Source organism: Sander lucioperca, chromosome 12 (assembly GCF_008315115.2).
Source record: "Sander lucioperca isolate FBNREF2018 chromosome 12, SLUC_FBN_1.2, whole genome shotgun sequence".
Lineage (NCBI taxonomy): Eukaryota > Metazoa > Chordata > Actinopteri > Perciformes > Percidae > Sander > Sander lucioperca.
The window spans coordinates 13,035,979-13,056,471 of NC_050184.1; the positions used below are offsets into that span (position 1 = coordinate 13,035,979).

General features: G+C 40.8%; 1 protein-coding gene across 14 annotated transcripts; it reads right to left on the minus strand.

Annotated features, from left to right (window-relative positions):
- Positions 1-41: 41 nt before the first annotated feature.
- csde1 (cold shock domain containing E1, RNA-binding) lies at positions 42-18,556 on the minus strand. 14 transcript variants are annotated; one of them, XM_031286113.2, is made up of 24 exons: positions 18,398-18,556; positions 15,110-15,807; positions 13,862-14,109; positions 12,364-12,552; positions 11,539-11,737; positions 11,287-11,396; positions 10,594-10,680; positions 9,964-10,061; positions 9,796-9,877; positions 8,874-9,002; positions 8,622-8,747; positions 8,326-8,541; positions 6,450-6,620; positions 6,200-6,364; positions 6,000-6,011; positions 4,712-4,729; positions 3,706-3,813; positions 3,266-3,444; positions 3,051-3,163; positions 2,802-2,921; positions 2,499-2,677; positions 2,158-2,321; positions 1,850-1,982; positions 42-1,580 (listed from the first exon to the last, which is right to left on the minus strand). In XM_031286113.2, exons 3-24 carry the CDS (start codon positions 13,985-13,987, stop codon positions 1,533-1,535), a joined length of 2,772 nt encoding a protein of 923 aa, XP_031141973.1. In that variant the 5' UTR covers positions 13,988-14,109; positions 15,110-15,807; positions 18,398-18,556; the 3' UTR covers positions 42-1,532. The 14 variants fall into 14 exon arrangements, with proteins under 14 accessions (XP_031141973.1, XP_031141972.1, XP_031141968.1 ...); XM_031286112.2 differs by having other exon boundaries at positions 6,480-6,620; positions 11,230-11,396; XM_031286108.2 differs by having other exon boundaries at positions 11,230-11,396.
- Between the last annotated feature and the right edge of the window lie 1,937 nt (positions 18,557-20,493).

Below are 20,493 nucleotides of genomic sequence, written 5' to 3' on the forward strand. Positions count from 1 at the left end.
AAGCAGCCTTCCTCTGAAATAATTCAATTACAAAACAGCTCATGATTTTCATAAAACTTTATTTCATTTGTTTCATTCAAGACCATTAACAAAAGTACATGAGAACCTCTGTCCGTGGTTCAACTGAAACCCGGTGATCTCCAAAGTTGAAATTAATTTAGACTGTAACTTAATGTGCAGAGGCACAACAGCTCACCCACCATGTCTCCAGCGCACAATAACTGGTAGCCTGATTTCTTAATGCTTTTTTCAACTGAATTTCTAATACTCTTCTCCTTCTTTAAGTTAAATTTGTTTTGTTATATCTGAAGTTTCAATGAACCTTCACTAAGCAAAAAAAAGCACACATTACATACAGTATATTTCAACCCACAGGTTTGGGATGCATATCAGTATTATTTCTACTAGAAAAGAAAGCCACCCTAAGATTGTTCTGAATGTTTTGGTGGTTTGGCTGGGAACAGAGGATGCATCTAATTTTTTTCATTTTGCTTGTAGTTTTTAGGCACCTTATTCTTACTTAATTCAATATTAGCAGATTGAGTTTCAATGGAAAAAAGCAAAAATATGTGCAAGAAGAAAAAAAAAAAAAAGAAAAAAAAAGTAGTATAAAAGAACTGTAGATATAAGATGCCACAAGGAACTCTGCACCTGGGGGAAAAAAATTGCTTTAGTGGAGCATGTGAATACCAAAAAGGTATCTAAAGGCTCCAGATTGGTAAAAGTAAATCCCATTAGATCAACTACCTTGACATAACATACATCAATCACACACACACACACACACACACACCATGCTTTCACTTCAGCTCTTCAATAAAGCATTTTAAAAACTGCTCAAAAAAACGAGCAGAGAAGAATCCTCAGTTTAAGCCCGCACATGAAAAATATGATCCTCCTTATGGAGGGAACTTTGCTTTGCTTTATGCATCTTTTAGGAAAGCATACCGTAGTGGAAACTTGTCAGTGACACCATTTTAAGTTTCCATGGGTAAAGGAGCAAAAATAAGAGAAAAAAAGTGGAGCAGATGCTCAAAAGACATGCCAACAGTCACTCATTCACCCAGGCAAACTACTGGACAGATTACAGGTGCAGAATTCCAAACAAAGCAAATTCAAAAAGGACATAGACAGCCACACAGTCATCACTCTGATTTAGAGGGACAAGACCCTCAGAAACAAACACCTCAGTTACACACTATAATCACTTCTAGAATACATGACACACACACGCACACAGACAGACACAGACACACACACACACACACACTCATAGACCCCATGTATACTGCAGTGTGGAACTCTGTATCAAGTACATCATACATGGGAGGCAGGGAACTGTGGAATGAGAAAAGTTCCCTCGCAGGCATCGATGGGGTTAAAGATTACACATGCCAATTACTGTATGTGTGAGTATGTCTTATGTATGAGTTTGCGTGTACAAGCATGTGTCAAATCAAATTCCCTTAGCCCCTGTTGTTGCCCCTTGGGACAGCATCCCACCAACACCAACAGGGTGGGCTCTGTATTGCTCAGTCAATGACACCAGGCTGGCGAGTCTTGCGCTCCACATTAAAGCCCTGTATAGAAGAGGACAGATGTCATTAATGTGGTCGCTAACAAATGCAGAAGTATTTTCTTCTCAAGTATTGACTTGATTTTTCCCTAGGTACTTAATTCCGCATATAAAAGAATATAATCAACAACTTTGTATCGACAATGTTTAATACAAAAATAAGTTAAACTGGTATGGAGTTATGATTTCAATAGAACTGCATATCGGGTCAAAGACTAGCAGCTACGTTCATAGTACAGACAAAATGTGGCAAGAGCACAGGCTCGTTTGTACCTTTGAATTGTCAGGACCACGGGGCTGTCTTACAATCACCAGGCGAGGAGCACTGGCGTCGTCAAGAGTGATGCTCTTTAATCGGTTTACCAGACGATCTGGACGCGGAGTGGCCACCTGTTTAGGCCCCTCACTGTAACGTTAGGTACATAATGAGCATTCAAGATCAACATTAAGAGCAATTGTTTTTTTTTTTTTTAAATCTTATATCACTTGAAAATTTTAAGTATATAGTCTACAAGTTTAGCCAACATTGAAATTATAGTTAATTTAACCAAAATGTAAAAACGGGTTATGAGGTTACTTACCTGACTCTGCGGACGTTGCAGGCACTACATTTTCCTGTGCGTTGATTGAGGACAACCGAGAACTCCACCTCATCCCCAGTCTGGAGCTCTAGGCCATCTTGCACTTCTTTTACATGGAAGAACAGCTTCTTGCTCTCGCCCACTTCATATGTGATGAAGCCAAACTGGGGGCAACAAAACCACACGACTTCAGGATTCCAAATTGGAAGAAATTCATTCCAGCATAACCCATTCTGCAGTAATGGTAACTTTAGCACTGAGGTTTCTGATACATGTGGTGCAATGAGCAATAATGAAACCAAAAAAAAAAAAAAAAAATATATATATATATATATCACTACCTGGTCTTTGACACACTCCACCATGGCTCTACGCTGAGGTACCACATTACAGGCCATCTTCTGACCAGTTTGGGCTACTGTGCAAACCTGGAACTTAACAAGTTCTCCTTTCTGCAGACAATCGGCCTTGTTTGACATACCCATGATTCCAAAGGGATAATTCTGACCTTTAGTTGCACCTGAAACAAACAATCAAGAAGGGAGCAGGGGTGAGACCACCTTAATCTTCTGAAGAAAAAAAAAAAAAAAAAAAAAAAACTGCTTTAAATGTTGGGTCAATAAGTCCCAAAACTTGACACCAACCTTCCTCTGTGACTTCAATAAGTCCTTGGTATTCAGTCTGGGAAGGGTCCACACTGCGTAAGGGACGGATAACTTTCCCCATCATCGCTGTCGCACCAACATCCTCACTAATGCCATTCACTAAAATTGGAGAGCAATGGATTTCACACACCTTTTATCTGTAGAACTCCCACCTACATCGCCATATTAACAAATATGAAATCAAAATTGTAAATATTATAAAAACAGTTGGAATTAAACCCCTCATACCTGCAGCCACTTTGGTAACCTTTTCAGCACTGACTTTGTTTCCTTTTCCCTTAGAGAGAGTGTACTCCACTGTGTCGCCCAGCTCCAAGTTCTCCAGGTCTCCACACATTTCACTGAGGAAGAATGGATATACACTGAGACAAGGACAGATCTTTGAAAGCCATTCACAAGTAAATTAACTCATCCAAAAGGGCATGTAAGACTTAAACCTCTACCTATAGTGAAAGAAAATCTCCTGGTCATGATTTGCCGTCTCAATGAAGCCAAAGTTGTCCTTCAGTGTGGCAACAAATCCAAGCAGTCTCTTGGCATTGGAGGCATTACGGTTGAGGACCCTAATGGAGACGGCGCTCTGCTGGCCAGTTCGCTTCACTTCGTTGATGGAGAATTCCACCTAGAGGACAAACATTAATAAGTCACACACAGGGGGTAAGACCAAGCACATACAGCCACACAAGTTGGGTAATATTAGCAGCATTTGTCTGTTATAGGAGCAGACCTCAGTTTGCCCACCTCTTCAGCAGTGTCTGAAACGGTTGAGTTCATTACTTTAATGTGCAAATCCTTTCAATGAGTTTAACTCTTTGTATTGTCTTCATTTAATCTAAACAAATAAATAAAAAAATAAAATCAGTGAGTGTCACTCAGTAGATACCTTGTCTCCGACCTGTGGGTATCCTCCCCCCTCTAGGTCCTTGTTATGATATGGCACGGTGAGCTTCACTCCACAGTCTTCATAGGCAATCACTCCTTCCTCAGCTTCCTACAGATAGGGCAACCAATCACATCATCTTTTCAATAACGAGCATTACCAATGCTGGATCCAGCTGGCTCCAGCCAAGGGCAATTCTCACCAACGCTACACCGGTTTCTCAACAAAGCTGGTGTAAGCTACCAATGTCTTAAATAATGCAATCGGGTGATTATGTAGTGTATTAGAAAATAATGTGCAGACAACCCACACAAGGCAACACTGTGTGCAATGCATTATTCTGTAGCAGCCTAGTTGGTTAGCATTAGCCTAGTCTACTGCGACAGTTCTGGAGTTACAGCCTACTATAAAAAGGGCTGCATAATTACCCATCAGTATAACAGTTTCATTGGTAACACTTCTGCAATAGTCGCATACGTTATTCTCCCCTCAGTTATTCACAGTATTTGACTAAACCAATCACAGCATGCAATTTACTGGCATTATCATGTTAGCCATTTAATCCCAACAAAAGCATGAGACTACACATTAAGCTTGCAGGGCTGCTTGATCACAGAAAATGAGCAGGCTATTTTATGCTTCTTAATCTGTTTTCTTGCAGCAACTTCAAATTACCATAATCATTTTGAGGGTAAAAAATATTTCAGTCTTAATCTCAAGTGCCAAAAAAGGACCAGAGTATTGGAGAACTTCATTAAATGAAGGTGGTGCTTATAATCATTTAGGAATGACCAAAATAAATAAATTATTTTTATTACTAAAAGACACTTAACAGACTGTTCCCTAAGACCATACTAGAAATTGGGACTACCTTTTCATCATTAATTGTGCAGCCCTACAACTCACTGAATCAGTGATACAAAGTTTGAGTGCATGATTCTAAGGGGTTAATTGGTGATCAAATACCATGCTGAGGCAACCAGTGGGCCAGAAGCCTGCAAAGACCAACCTTTTCTACAACTTTAGCCTTGAACAAAATAAGAGAAAGACACCTATTAGACAAGGCCCGCCAACATCACACTTTATTATATTGTATTCTTACACTGCATTATTTGTGAGCATTTAGATTGTTCATATAAAAAGGTTTAGGAATCATATTTTAGACTAGGCCTGCACGATATTGGAAAAAACTTACATTGCGATTTGTTTTCCCTGCGATATATATTGCGATATGAAAAAAAGACTAATTTGGACATAAATAGCCCTATTTAGAAATACTAAATCATTCTCAACTACTGGGGTGATTTTGTAGGGGAGTGCATCTACAAAGAAAATAAAAATGAAAAAGGAAATTTTCTTATGTGAACCAGTCTTTGTTGAACTTTAATGCTTTACAAAAACCAAAGCAAGTAAGCGCTGCGATTACTCTTCTGAAGTGATTTTGGAGAGGGGAATTAGGAAGAAATACACTGGTTGACTGACATGACACTATTCTATTCATATAATATCAATCCAGGCTAAAGTGAATGATAATAATGCATGCATGTTGCTTCCTCTAAATTTCAGGTTGTGGTTGACTAGTGGGGCCTGCTTTGGTTGTTTGATAAATTGATTAAAATTGATCATGATTGTTGGTTTGCTATGCATGCAGAGCCTGCATGTCACACTCTTGCAACAAACTGTATCCAAGAGCACTTAAATCAGTGTAAATTACATTATATCAGAAACAGACTGCTGTTGTAGATTAGTGTTACGTTTCCAGTATCGCAGCTCTGAACCATAACGTTAGTTGGGACAGACCCATTGTTTCTTTAGGCTAACTATGTTAGCTTTAGCCTGGCTGGTAGCAGCTTTCTGCGGTGAAAAATGGCCGGGATATGTCGTGATTACGTTGCATTAATCGGGTGATTTATTCCGTCTTTGCAGCGAACATAAAACACTGACTACTTCACTACCCATGGAAAAGCATGTGCATCACTGTGTCAGCGGCATGACCACCTGTCTTAAAGGGGAAGGGTCGGCCGGTAACAATCATGGAAAAGGAGAACGGTGAAAGTTTACTTTTTTATCAAGCAGCAGAGAAGTTGTAGCGTCAAGATCGCAACGTCCTGCGATATGACTATCGCGCATGCACACAACGCGATGTAGACGACGAAACAAAATATCGTGCAGCCCTATTTTAGACTAAATGTTAGAGAAAAGCATAGACTATTGGAATAAGTCTGTATATGAAAGTATCTTTAGTATTTATTTGAGAGACTATTCATGTGGCTTCATGCAGAACGTCTCAGTCCTACCTTGTCTTTTTTCTAACCAACAAGGAGCATGAACAGGAGGACGTCATTGGACGAGAAAGCAAAGAGGAAAATTAGAACTAAAAACAGACTTTGGGAAGAGGGTAGATGTGATGTGGGTTGGGATGGACTATGAGGCTATTTTTGTACGCAAAAGGTGCATTTTCATGTACAATATTTGTCATAACTGTGCACTACGTTACCTTTTCCTTGCTCTTGGTGGGACTTGCATTCTTGGTGGTGGTTGCCACAACTTCCTTCTCCACCACACCCATAAAGCGTTGCTCAGACTGGGTATGGAAGGACACTGTGCCCTTTGGCAGCTTCTTGATGCGCACTGCATGGTTCCTCTGAGCTGACAGCATATCCTGGCAACAACAAGACATTTAATTTAGCTTGTTATTTACAAATAATTAAAATGTGCCTGATTAAATAGTAAGACAGAATACATACTTTTGTGAAAAGCTTATAAACAGGACCTACAGGCACAACAGTGAACTCCACTTCATCTGAGATGTGCAGTTGGCTTTCCTCCAGGACTTCACTGAAGTGAAAGAACATCCTGGCATCCCGATCCACACACTTAATGAAGCCAAAGCCATCGCGTATAGCCGCAATCACCCCCTAGAAGATTGAGTTTCACAAAGTTACCTTCTGAGAATAGGTATTCACTTCAGTTAAAAATGAATGTGGACCCTTCCATGAAGTCATCTCTTTCATCTCTACAATGCATCATTACAAAATATTAGGGCTGGGCGATATGACCTAAAAATAAAATCCCTGATTTTTTCCAAAAAAAAATCCGATTTAAGATTTAAATCGATTTTTTCTCCCCCTACTTAAAATCAATCTGCAGATGACAAAGAAATTGTTCAAAACAAGTTTTAACTTTATTTTGTACACACACACACACACACACACGATTATTCATGCCAATTTTGTGGAAATATAAATTGGTTTGAGTGTTTTCCCTTTTTTTGGATGGGGGTGCTACATATTCAACAACAAACAAACAGATGCGTGAGATAAAGCTGTTTTCACACATACAGGTAATTCACTTCTCGTTCCTCGCTAAAAGTTCAAATCATTTTAACGTTATTGCGCAACCTTGCCCCTATTTTCACCTGTTGCTGAGTAACGTACATTAACATCCCATGGTCTCTTGAATGTAGCACACCTGTAGCAAGCTCCTTCGTAGTAACTAGCGGTAGAAACAAACGTCGAAGAGGAGCTCCGTGCTACAGAGCGGCGATTGCTAGTTGTTTAAGCCGCTACAGACCTCCATCACAGCTCGGTCGTATCAGCGGCATTTAGTAGATGTGTTGAGCCGCAAAAGAGTTCCTCAACACCGCCTCTGGTGCCCCGCATGGTGGTCCTTTAGGTCAGCGGTAGCTGGTGGTTCAGTTATCCGAGAATAGGTGACTCTCAGCCGCGAGCTGCCGGTCATTTTGGCAGAGATTACGGATAAGTAAGTAATGAAACTACTAGTTAAGAAAAGAATTAATGTTAGTCCCTGTCGCTGCCATGTTGTTTGTGTATCTCAGGGGTGGCGAACCTGTGGCTCTTGAGCTGTATGCGGCTCTTTGCCTGCTCCTTTGAGGCTCTTACTGTGTGGCTGGGGGCTGTGTTATTGGTGGATTTATTTATTTATTTTTTTACTTTTTGAAACATTTCAGATAAGTACAAAAAAAAAAAAATGGAATGCACTTGCCAATACATTTGCCAATTATTTTAAAATAAAAAATAATGTAGCAGAGTTTTGAGGACAAATTCTGCAACCCGAGGGAAAAAAAGCTGCCACAGATCACCTTCCTCATTAACCCTTTCACTGCTGAATCAGATTGTTTGAAAGCCCCTCTAGTGACAAACGAGTGAAAGTCGCTTTGAGTGGCACAACCGAGTTCTAGCAAGACCTGAAAAGGATTGTGGATAACAAAGATTCCCACTGAGTCAATCTAAGTGAGAAAAAAAACTATGAAAACTGCTATGTATTATGACTGTCATCAGATCTGGAAGTCACTGTTGCTGTTGTAGTGTGGACGTGCATGTGTTGTGTGGCTTTTTGCTATGGTGCGGGGTTTTTTGTGGCTCTTTATGCTGAACTGGTTGGCCACCCCTGGTGTATCTCTATGGCAAACGCGCGGGGCGAGGGCTGAGCCCGTTCGGAGCTATGGGAGCCCAGAGGGGAGCGTTGGCGGATGTTAAGGAGAAAATCGATTTTCATTTAAACAATTCGAGTTAATCGATAAAATTGATTTATCGCCCAGCCCTACAAAATATAAATGGACCGCTTCAGGAAAATCACAATTTATTCTTTTGTAATTCCCACCATTTCACGGGTCTCCTTGGTAAAGTCGAAGGTGTCTGGGAGGATGTCGATGTTGGTAGCCCTCTCCAGCTTGTCTCTGCGGTCGGTGGAGATGTTGAACTGTATGTGGTCTCCCTCCAAAAGGGTCACCTTGGACTTTGTGTCTTTCTCGCCAAACGGCAGTTCCTTGTCAGTGAAACCAATCCGGGAACTGATGCGGCCTGGTAGAGGGTCGTTCTGTGAAAGCATTAAGGAAAGATTTGTGAATATTGTACGTTATATGCTTGCCTTTATTGCCAGACTTGTAATCCACTTGCCTGGTTTTTGGTGGGAACCTTGGGAATGACCTTAACAACAGTGCCTTCGAACTGCTCGATGCTGATATCCTCAAAGATGACTGTTCCTTGGGGGAGCAGCCTTACGTCTGTGGCTACTTCTTTACCCTATGGCCCAAAGAACATAAAATGAAAACAATCACACACACACACACACACACACACACACACACAGAGAGTTAGGTGTCAAAGTTGGTCAAAAATCTATCCAAAGTTGAAAAACTTAACACCTACATTCCGGTCTTTGATGGTGAACTCAACATCATCTCCAGCCTGCAGAGCCTCCAGATCACCCTTGAACTCGCTGTAGTGAAAGAAGATCTCCTTCACCACATCTGCCCTCTCAATGAATCCAAAAGCCTCCTGAAAGACACACATGGTTCAACGTGACCGGTACATCAACCTACCATTCAAAATGGGAGCTCCTGCCTCAAGAGTTCAGTGGATTTCTTTATGGGGCAAAAATAAATTAATTAATTGTCAAATGTTGAGGCCAAAATTACTTACATTCGAAGACTAAATTTGACATGTATTTTAGTAAAAATATAATTCTACTGTATGGTGGAAATCGTGGTATGGAACCAGAAAGATAACTGCCCGACATCCAGTGCGGTCCGCACTCTGTGTGTTGCCTTTCTCAAAATCCCTTCGGGAAACAACAACAAACTTCGAGCTAGCAAGCTACGCACTAAAAATGGCAAGTTTTGAAGAAAATTTGGATTGTGCAATAAGGCAGGCCTGCTTGGTTCTATCGGAGAATGATTGTAAAGATTTACAAAGAATGGGTCTACAACATTTACTATCTAACGGACGTTTTGGTTGGTTTTCTTCTGCTCCTGCAGAAGTCAGGTCGCCACGGTGATTGTGAGCATTGTTTGCAATGTTAATTTCTGCATGCAATGTTCGCGCTCCCTTACCCGTTATGCTACCAGTTTCCTCCACCCTCTCTCCCTTTGTGATCCCCTAAATCAGCGGTATGAGCTCTGTATGAGCACAGATCTCCCACAGAAGCCCGAGCCAGGTAGTGCACCGTGCAGAGTGGCAGCGATTAGCACTATTGCCAACCGTCTCCTGTACGTAGAATGCTGTGATTGACCAATCAAAATAGAGTATTCAACAAAGGCGTGTAATGACTAATGATATTCATGGCGCTTACCTTTGTAGCACACACCACACCCTGGCACCTCATTTGCTTTTTCTTCACAAGTTGAATATTACGAGCACTGACTGCACCAGTACTGAAATACAGAAGAGTTTAAATATAAAATCGAGTGCAAGCTGGGAACTATTAAGACAATACTGACATGGTCGTGTAAAGACTTACTGCTTGTTGGTTTCCATATAAAAGCTGACTTTGTCGCCTGTGTCCAGGTGGATATTCCCCTCCACATCATCAGGAGTATAGGTAAGGTAAAACACTTCCTGTGAAAAGTCAAAAACAGTGTTTAATGTTTTGGACACACCTATTAACCCCAAAACAATTTCAGATTCAGGAAACTAACATTTTTTTCCCCTGATGTCAATTTTTTTTTTGGCAAGATGCTGGCCATATTATCTGCCCAGAGAATTCACCAGTATTCTTGTTGCTGCTGTTTACATTCAGAAAATCACTACAGGAATGCAATGCCGTTTTTGATTCGTCTTTTGTTGTGCAACCCTGTTGTTGTACAATGACAAAAATGAACGTTAAAAACCAACCAAAAAGTGCGCGCGGCAATGCCAGCTATAAATAAATAAATAAAATAAATAAATAAATAATGCATGCTTCTGCTGAACTGCTAGCAAAGCATAGACTAGTTTCTGAAAGGACTGCCAGGTAAATGGAATGCAGACAATGAAGCTACACCAAACACCACAACTACCAAGACAGCAATCTTGAAAATATTTGTATCTACAAAAAGGTGGGCCTGGCAGAAAAAGATTGGGAACCACTGCTGTAGTCTATGCCACTTACCCCATTTCTTTCATAACAAACACTGCCAGTGGGCACCTGGCCGGGAGCAGACTTTCCATCCAAGTGCACTGGGATTGCAGAGACAACCTGCAGAAAAGCAGGGAAAGACAGATGGAAGGCCATTAGCACACCGCTTTACTAATCGTAGGTTGAAAATCCAATGTAATTACGTTGCCCGCTTAAAATATTTCTGGACATGTGATGGATGAAATGGCTGAATTTCAAATGTCTCAGTAACAAGTATATCAAGTGTCCCAAATGTGGTGCATTATTGACCCCTTACGGACATGTAAGATTTGTTTCACTTTGACAGACTGACCAACTGCGCTATACTAGTTGCTGTGAGCAATCAGAGAAATCAATACACCCATTGGGCAATTGCATTGATCACTTGACCACATTTGTTCTAGAGACATTGAGCACCTCAAGCAAACATGCATGTCAGCACAACAAGCCAAATCAGAAATTAAAATGTATTCATGTACTTAGGAGTTAAGATTAGAGGGGAACTTAGAGGGGGACCAAATTCAACAATTTACTTACAATAAAATCCCCTGCCCAAAAAACACAAAGGGCCATACAAATGTTACATTGACAGACAACGACAGAACCAAAAATAAAATGGTGTTCCTTAACTGGATGAATATAACCATGCAGCACAGTAAAGGGATAGGCGTGCAGGTCTGGCCCCACCTGGCCCGAGATGCGCTCCTCTGGCAGCACCTCTGGCTTTATCTTTAGCAGCTTCACTGCTATGGGCTTGCCAGTGCGCCTGTCAGAGGATACCTCAAACTCTACATCATCTGAGGACAGAGAAGCAGAAGAAAACCAAACACCTGTATCAGGGACAACTTAAGTTTCAATCATTTAACTTGTTTTTCTTTGACAAGATAGGTTATCTATGTTAAGTATATATAAGTAATACACAAGTCCAAGGCATCTCACCTCCTATTTTAAGCTCCTGCAGGTTGCCATTGTACTGGGAGCAGTGGAAGAAGAGACGAGCCTGACGTTCGGAGCACTGGATGAACCCGTAGGAAGTCAGAAGCTTCTCCACCACACCAGTCTCTCTAATGCCAGGCCCTGTGCCGTTGGCGTACGCAGTATGTCCATTATTATGGAGCATGCCTGGGTCGAAACTCATCTGGGGAAGAGGAGAAGCACGTTTTTAAAATGCATTCAGTAGTGGATCAACATGATGCAGACAAAAATGTAGGTCGCAGTCTACGCGGTGTTTGATGCCAACCTTAAAAACAAAAAAAAAAAAAAAAAAAAAACACTTCAAAACATGCAGGTAGAGCAAATTTCAGGAGGAAGTGGGAGGGGGGGGGAGCAATAGTAAAGCTACATCAGTCTTCTGGAGCTATCTGGCCAGCAACAGAGGGGAACACGCATTGATAATGACAAGATAAAATTTCAGGATAATTTATACCATTAACTGGAAATACATAAACAGAACAACACTGTATGGCGCTTCCTGGTTCACTTACAAGTGGCATGCACTTAAAGTTAAAATGTACTGATTGTCAAGTGATTTTAGTTCCATATTAACTAAGCACTGCCAAAACTCCATGCAAACGTTCAAAACCTGTTCACCTCCCTCTACCTAACAACCAACGAAAACGCACTTATCAAAATCTGCCACTACACATGGTTAAGTTCACTTTTCACGCAACTACACACCATGCCGTTAGCAAAAGTCAACATGACACAACAGCAGCTCACAGGGCTGTTTAGTCAGTGTGGGGACCACCGAACATGCCCTCTTACTGATCTCTGATACAAGGGAGTCCGCTTGTGTTTTTTACTTCCTGGGTGGGGATGGCAAGAGACTGAGGAGGAGCGGGGGATAGGCATGGGACCAGTAGAGGTAGATGGGGCAGAGCCAGTGTTGCGAGCCACTGGAGGTTCAGAGGAGCCTCTTTCCATTTCTGACATTGGGGAATGGACTTGGATATGCTGTTGGGAGGAGGCAACAGCTTTGAAAAGAGGACAGTCATAGCATTTAAATATTTGTCAAATTGCCCAAATCCAGAGAAGTCCAGTTTAGTTATTACGCAAAACCAGTTGTTATCCAGCATTACAGTATAATATTCTGTATATTCTACTTTACCTCACAAATCTGCCATTATTTCATACGTCAGTGTTTGCCAATGTAATTATTGGAGGCCTAACACGTATACATTTTGCAACATCACAGCAATAGACAATATGCATGTCCTTGTATACAAAGATTTCTCCAATACCATTTTATTATATTTTAGCTCTTTTAACCACCACTACTCGAATTCTGCCATCAGAAAACCATAAGGCCACTCAGTATCACTGGATCTGCTATCATGACAACCTCACATTACAGCATCAGTCAACAGCATTAATCAGTGGTTGACAATACAAAGTGTATTCAAACAGGATGGCTCTACAGAGAAGGCAGGCTAAACTAAAAAGAATAACCAACCTCATTGCGCAGCCACTTAAGGTGAAGTAGTTTCAGTGCAGTGTCGCAAATGTTACTCAAGGTCGAGTAAAAAAATATAACTACAGAAGATGGTGAATCAGAAAATGCAAATGACAGGTCAAATAGCGGTGCATCTACAGTGGATAGAGAGTTGGTGATGGGTTATGGGTTATGAGGGAAGTCCCAGAACAGCCTCTTCTGTTAGGCCCTTAACTGTCCTACCACAATAAGCTCCTCTTAACAGGCGACATATACAGAGGTATTTTACACTTTACTGTTCTTTAACACAGTATATTAAAATACCTGCATTTACAGGCTACATGCCTCAGCATTTGGTTTGGTTGCCAGTGCAGTGATTACTCTCAAACATCAACGTGAAAAACGATTTGTCCGAGGGACAACGAAGAACTTTAGATCATTGCTGATGGGTAAGTACTTTGAATACTACCCATTTAATTTATTTTAGTTTTTAACTACATACCAGGACCAACTGGTATGCAGTTCAGCTTGAATTCATGTTGCATTGATTTGAGGGAAGTTCAAAGTAACGCAGTTACGCAAAGTAAAAATGAGGAAAAAGGGGAGGAAAAAAAGGCTATTCAGGAAAAGAAGCAAATTTCTACAGTCAAACTGGCAGAACACCCCTCACCCTGCAATAACATAACTGAATAGAGGCAAGTCTCGGGAGCCCGAAAAGGATGGAAAGAGGTTAGGCCATTCACAGCAGAAAGATGCAGGGCAAGGTGGGTGGATGGGTGTTCGATGGGGTGGGTGGGGCACGTAGACAAGAGATGGGAAGGTAGAACTTACAGATCGGCCATATGGCGACAGGCTGAGTCCGACAGGGGAGGTGCTGCTCAGGTCAGCGCTAACAAACGCGGTGGGTGGCGACGCAGGCAAGGTAAACTCAACAAAGCCTTTCCAGGGGCTGCCCATATTTTCCCATAAACTCGGACCCAACTTGCTCGAGCACTTGCTGAACTTGATTACTTGTTAATTTTTTGCTTGACTGTTAAGTTCTATTTTTTGTAACCACCCAATGATAGCCCGCTGGATGTCTGCAAGGGTGAAGAGAGGAACAAACATAACGGGTAAGGCAGATAGGTCAGCCAGTATGCCAAGTGTCACAGACAAAAGGAAAGTAGCTGTGGGCTTTTTATCCCCCAAGGGAGTGTTGAAAAGGCAAAAATCAATGAGGATATGACTTTAAAACGACAGAAAGGGAAATAATTTGCGGGCTGGGTGTGGGAGGGCAATCAAATCCTTCTCAAACTAAATTGAAAAACCAGTTTAGCTGTTTGGAGGTGGTGGGGGGTCAGTTCAGCAGGCTTTGGTTTTTAAGAAGTTATCTTTAGCAAATGGCAATGTAGATGTAAGACACGATCAAATCAAACTTTCTACTCCTCATCACTTCTCACACTCATTACACATAAGGAATGTGTAGCCATGTGCAAAGAGGAATGAATTTACCAGGATTTTTTTTTTTTCTCCAAACCAAGCACTGCAGCAGCTGCTTTCACATATATTTAAATCTCTAAAGGTGTGCTAATCAGTGAAGTCAGTTGCTGCAAAGAAACTATCACTAAAGATGTTGCCATTAAAAAATTGAGAACCCCAAACTTTAACAAATCCAGATGGTTTCAGTAAAGCAGTAGGAAATGCGTTTGCTTAAACAACATCCAACTTTGACAAAGGAGGACAAATGCACTGTTGTTTGTGTTCAGTGAGAAAAAGTAAACAAAATGCATGAAATCAGCGCAGCTGGGCAAACTGAATCAGAATTGAGTGTTGCACAATCTGTGTTTGAACATCTGTACACTAGGGTCGTGTGTACAAACTGGGAATTTACCAATTAGTTTCTGAATTCCACCCAAGTTGCGGCATCAAATTTGTCATCAGAATTCTTAAACCGCATACAGTGAAATATTTTCAGCATATTGGGGGGGGGGGGGGTCATTCAAAACATGTCAAATCATAAGTGACTAAACAATTACAAAGTGCAGTTGTCACTAGCATGACAGGTCTCATGTTATGAAGGAACTACCAACTGAGACCCACCTTTATTCGTCGTCTTGAATCTTGTAATTCTCAGGACCTTGATGACTATGCAGTTCCTGCAGATCTTATCACGCACACAGTTTAACACACACACACACACACACACACGTTACAGGTTTCTGGCACAAGTTCTAGATGGTTGCATAAAGCAAAAAAGGGGGAGAAATCTAGCGCAAAAAAGGCAAACGCAGGTGCAATAACACTGCTTAGAAAAAAATTGCAATGAAATCAGTGGGAGGAGTAGAGAAAGGGAAATATGGGGGGTGGGGGGGGGAACTATTGGGGGGAAAATAAAACTAGCAAGATAGCAGCCCACTCCACACCCCGGTGGTGAGTCGGTGGTGTGGTGAGGATGAGGAGGGCTAGGAGCAGCGTTGGGACGTGTGCTTTGTCAAAGCTGTTGAGTAGGCACAGACTTCTGGTTTCAGATCAGTTAGTCTTCTCAGAATATGCTTGGGCGTAGGATTGCTTCTCTTCTGTGTTTCAATTGGGCTGATGTGCGTCTTCTTTGGTCATTTGAGGATTTGGTTACTTCTTGTGTTTTAGACCGTTGAAGTGATCCGTTTTTTTCTTCTTCTATGTGTCTTCAGTGTTGCAACTTTGCTTGTTTTGGGAGGTTTATCTTCAGTTTCTTTGTTATGACCTGAACTTGAAGCAGTTGCGGATGGTACAAAAATTCTGTTCCGTTTCAGTTCATACTGTTGGGGGGGACAAAACACATTTGATTAGCTGAGCAGAACTGATGACTTTGACTTCACTTCATATTGATTAACAACATCTTTACAGATCAAACTTAGATTTAACACAAAAAAGGCCCAAGGGATCCAAGTGTGTCAACTGATAAGAATAAAAAAAACAAAAACAATAGCAGCAATAAGTACCAATAGCTTGAAGTTTCTTAAGACTAGATGCTTTGCCCCCCCCGACTCAAGAAAAAAAAAAAAAATAAATTTCTTCCTCAGATGCCTCTGGATACAGCACACAACACCATGCATCTGACTAGCAAGCAAGAGCTGTGGATCAACACGTCTTTGTGCATACCATCAGTTCAGGCCATGATATTTATGGCACCATTTCTAACCAGGGCCCTCCATTTTGTAATTTTATCTCACAACAGTTTTGCACACTTTGTATTGGATATGTTCAGCTGTGATGTGTGTACCATGTGCATGAATTTAGCTACATTTAGTTAGAAACTCAGAAAGTGATCTCCATAGGTAGTTTAGGGCAGAGTGTTGTTGACCTAAATACACTGCTTTGAAAACAAGCTGGGTTAGCCAACCTGGGACACATGATCTAGTCTGCTGTGACTGTGTTGCAATGACTTCCATCCTACTACTTCCCAGAACGTTAAAATGTGTTGTTAAAAAAAAAAATGCTCAAATGGGACTCTAGCAGTAAAGAGGGGGCTTTTTTGAATGCGTCTCTAAATATTCATATCCAAATATCGAGTCCAGATTAAATAACAAGCAGTTCTTTGTTTTGTTTACATTTGCAAGGCTTGGATTAATACTAGTACAAAGTCAAGTTATCACAAGATGGATTGGTTAAGTGGTTTAAAGGTTATGAGCAATGAACAGGGACAACTCTTCAGTGTAAACAACCTTGGGAGAGATGAGCTATTTGTTCCCATTTTTCAGCTTTTAGTGACGCAGAAAGAGAAAAAAAAAATCCATCCACTAAACCACCAGCATCGATTGGCCGTTTCAGCACTTGAGTAACGTTATAAGACTACATTTTGTCTCGGTAATCATTGAACAAAAAAATACTAAAAACATACAGACTGCCCCAGTTACGACATAATGGCTAACGTTAAACCCACGTATCTGGCACGAAGGTGCTACCCTGGTCTGGGCCTGAACAACAACCGCCCTGACAGTACCAACCACGTGACTTCCTAGCAATCCGCCATCCTCAGCTGGAACTGCCAATATGGCCTGATCCAACACGTTGCGGCATGCAACGCTATCGAAAACGTCACATCTAAGCTAGTCAGCTAATGGTCAACACATCTCAAACTCTTGAATATGTGCAAAGATGGGTAATGTTTCGCTATTTTAGTGCTTGCTAGGCAAACTTACGCACACAGTAACAGTCAAGTACACATCGCAACGTCTTAATGACCTTGCGTGGAAAAACACAACCACACAGATTAGCATCTCGCTAAAGTCGTAAACAGCCAATACCCCCGGGCGTTTCCTATTTTAAGTGTAACGGTAAATCAAATCACTGCGACAGGGTCATTAACGTTACGCCACACAAAACGTTAGCTCAAAAAGTTAGCACATCCGGCGTTTCTGGTTACTTGGCTGTTATCACAAGTACGAGGCTAGTCTGATCAGAGATCAAGTACGCTCACATCGTTATTGTTCCAACGTAACAGAGACAACCTTACAAAGCTCCATCCAAAAAGACGCCTTTTTAATGTTTTGTGGTTTATTTTACAGAACATGATTTGAGGCTTGTGACAAAACAATTGGGTGTCGTGATAAATTTGGCACCCGTGTTATTAACTAGTAATTATTGTATTTTAACAAACTCATTTACAGAACTGGGTAACGTTAGCACCGTGCACTGGCCTCCGACACCGGGGTTGTTTTTTTTAATAGAAATTTGATTAAACGGACTGATAGATGTGTTTGGAATGGATATGAAAGACTGGACCTTAACCATTAGCTAGAGATTAAACGGGCAATGTACACGTATGACTAGCTAATCTGTCAAAAATAAATAGTCAGTAACTAACGTTAACCGAGTAAATTATCTAACGTTACATACACAAACAGAACAGAAAGGTAACGTTATCGAGCTAACGACACGAGGACGGGACAACAAAGAAGCTATGACAAGCGGACCGCCCCGGCTCGTAACGTTAAGTTATTCAATTCTAACCAATTAACGTTACCGCGTCTGTCACTAATATTTACCACAGCCATGTCACACAAGTGCTGTCTCTTTGGTAAAGTTATACGTTTTATGAATGCAGAAGTGTTTATGTGTACCGTTAACAATGTCGCTAGGTCGTTCACAATGCTAAGTGGCTAACGTTGCGGCTCGGTTAACTTTAGTTAGCATGCTGCTAGACTGCTTGGTCCTTGTGTGTGGTGATTTATGGTGAGGAAAAACACGGCAGTCCCCACCCAGGCCCGGGATCTGCGTATGACTAAGTGCTGGATAACCCGTTTTTATTCTAAAGACCCACTGGATAAAAAATGTATACCACTTACTGGCATAGTTAAAACAAATGTTTGAATTGTTTTATAAAACAGGAAAATTAATAAAACTCACCCCAACAGCTTTCAGCACTGTCACCAGCGCCGCTAGAAGCAGCACGGCACATTACGTAGTGATTAGGGAGGCAGCTCCCGCGATATTTGACAACGTTAGGACTTCCAAAGAGTCTAAAGGATAGAGTGGTCACTGCCCATGTTTACACCCATGCCACTGCCGCGTAGCTGCTGATTACTTTTGTGGTCTAGCAGTGATCAATAGGGGACTGGACTAGAAGGCAGATATATACGAGCCGTGTTACTGGAAATATAGGCATCAGCAGCATCATGTCATTCACTAGTTCTAGACAATTGAATTTAACGCGTGTCGCTCGTTTAATCCCTTGATAGTAACTTTTCTCTTCCTGTAGTAGAGTTTCTGAGGCCACACGTTGCAGCTTGGGGGAGTGTTCAAGAATGAAATTTTAAAGTGCTCCTTATTTTCAGGTTCATCAGAATAGGTTTACATGGTTTATTTTTTCAAAAAACACCATATTTTTGTTGTACTGCACATTGCCGTAGCTCCTCATTTCACCCTGTGTGTTGAGCTCTCTGTTTTAGCTACAGAGTGAGGCATCACACTTTGTTGGGAGTCGCACATGCGCAGTACCTAGGTAACACGTAGTAGTAATTTATTTGAACATGTACAAAAAAATGTATATATAAAAATGTATATATATAAAATTAAAATTACCGATAAATAAGGACATGTACTTCTCAGCACAATCTACCAAAATTATTATAAGTAATTCAAATAAGAAATTCCCATGTTCAAAAAGGAGTGGGAAGAAATTCATAAACAAACTTTTCTAGTCCCACCCCCTTTCTCTATTTTGATCCTTTAGTTAAATACAAAACAGTTCAACACAATTCTTCTTTACATACATGTACACCGTATATCTACCTACCTACAGCTCACATATACCCATGCATACACAGGCACAGATGCATACATATATACATAGACACACTTTTTTTTCCCCTCTCTTTCTTTTCCATCTATCTTCTTCCTTTCCGTTCATCTATAATTAATAGTAAATCAAATAACAACACATCCATACTAGACTTAGTATATAGATCCAGGAACCATACAGTCAATATACAATACTATCACCTCAAGTCCTTTTAAGGACTACTACCCAGTCAGAAGCAGAGTATGATGGATGGATCACAAAAAAGATATATAACACAATAAAGGAAAGGGGAAACGCCAAAAAGCATAATATGAGCACTTTAAATGCTGATCATACTTAAAGGGGTGATCCTTAAAATGTCTTTGTTGATTTAGAATTTCTATTTGAGTGAAAAAAAATGCTCAGAGTTTAGCAGTCTGGATCATAAATAGAATGGTTTATCTCATTTAATTATGGCCTGGAGTTGGACTTGTTGTTGATACTGCGAATGAGCTTGTGTGTGTGTGTGTGTGTGTGTGTGTGTGTGTGTACACAATGGAGAAAAACTGCAATCCAGCATTTTTTTCTGGGAATCCACAGATATCCAGTTCTAATAGCCTTCTGCAATTGTATAAATATTGCAATACTTTGTGGGCCATATGCTCAATCACCATTGTGATACCTCATTCAGCGATAGATAGTGACTTAACAGACATTTATATAAAGGAAAATCTTCGAGATTACATCTTCAAGGGGAACTACGCCAATCTATGGTCTAAGACAGTCCAAAAATATTAGTTGACATAAACAACTCTCGCAAATCCCAAAAACTAGAGTGATAAAACTCTAATTTGTGATGTCATCAAGTATGAAGTCTGGAACTCCACCATAAACAATGAATTGGGAAAGATGTTATAGATCAGGGATTCTCAAAGTGGGGTCCGTGGCACTCTCAGGGGTGGGTCTAGAGGGCCAGTTTAGAAGTAGAAACATACTGAACTCACTGAAGTACTTGTTGCTGTAAGAAATAAATAGTGTATTGTACTTTATTTCTGTTGTTTCCTATCATATGAAAATTATGTACAGCAAGGTTTTCTTTGTTTAGGTTTGAGGCAAGTTTATTGTAAGTGTTTTTGTACATTATTTTTATACGGTTCTATGAATACAATGCTGGTGTATCTTAAGTTCTATGTTTTCCATAACTGAATTTAATAAATCTCCA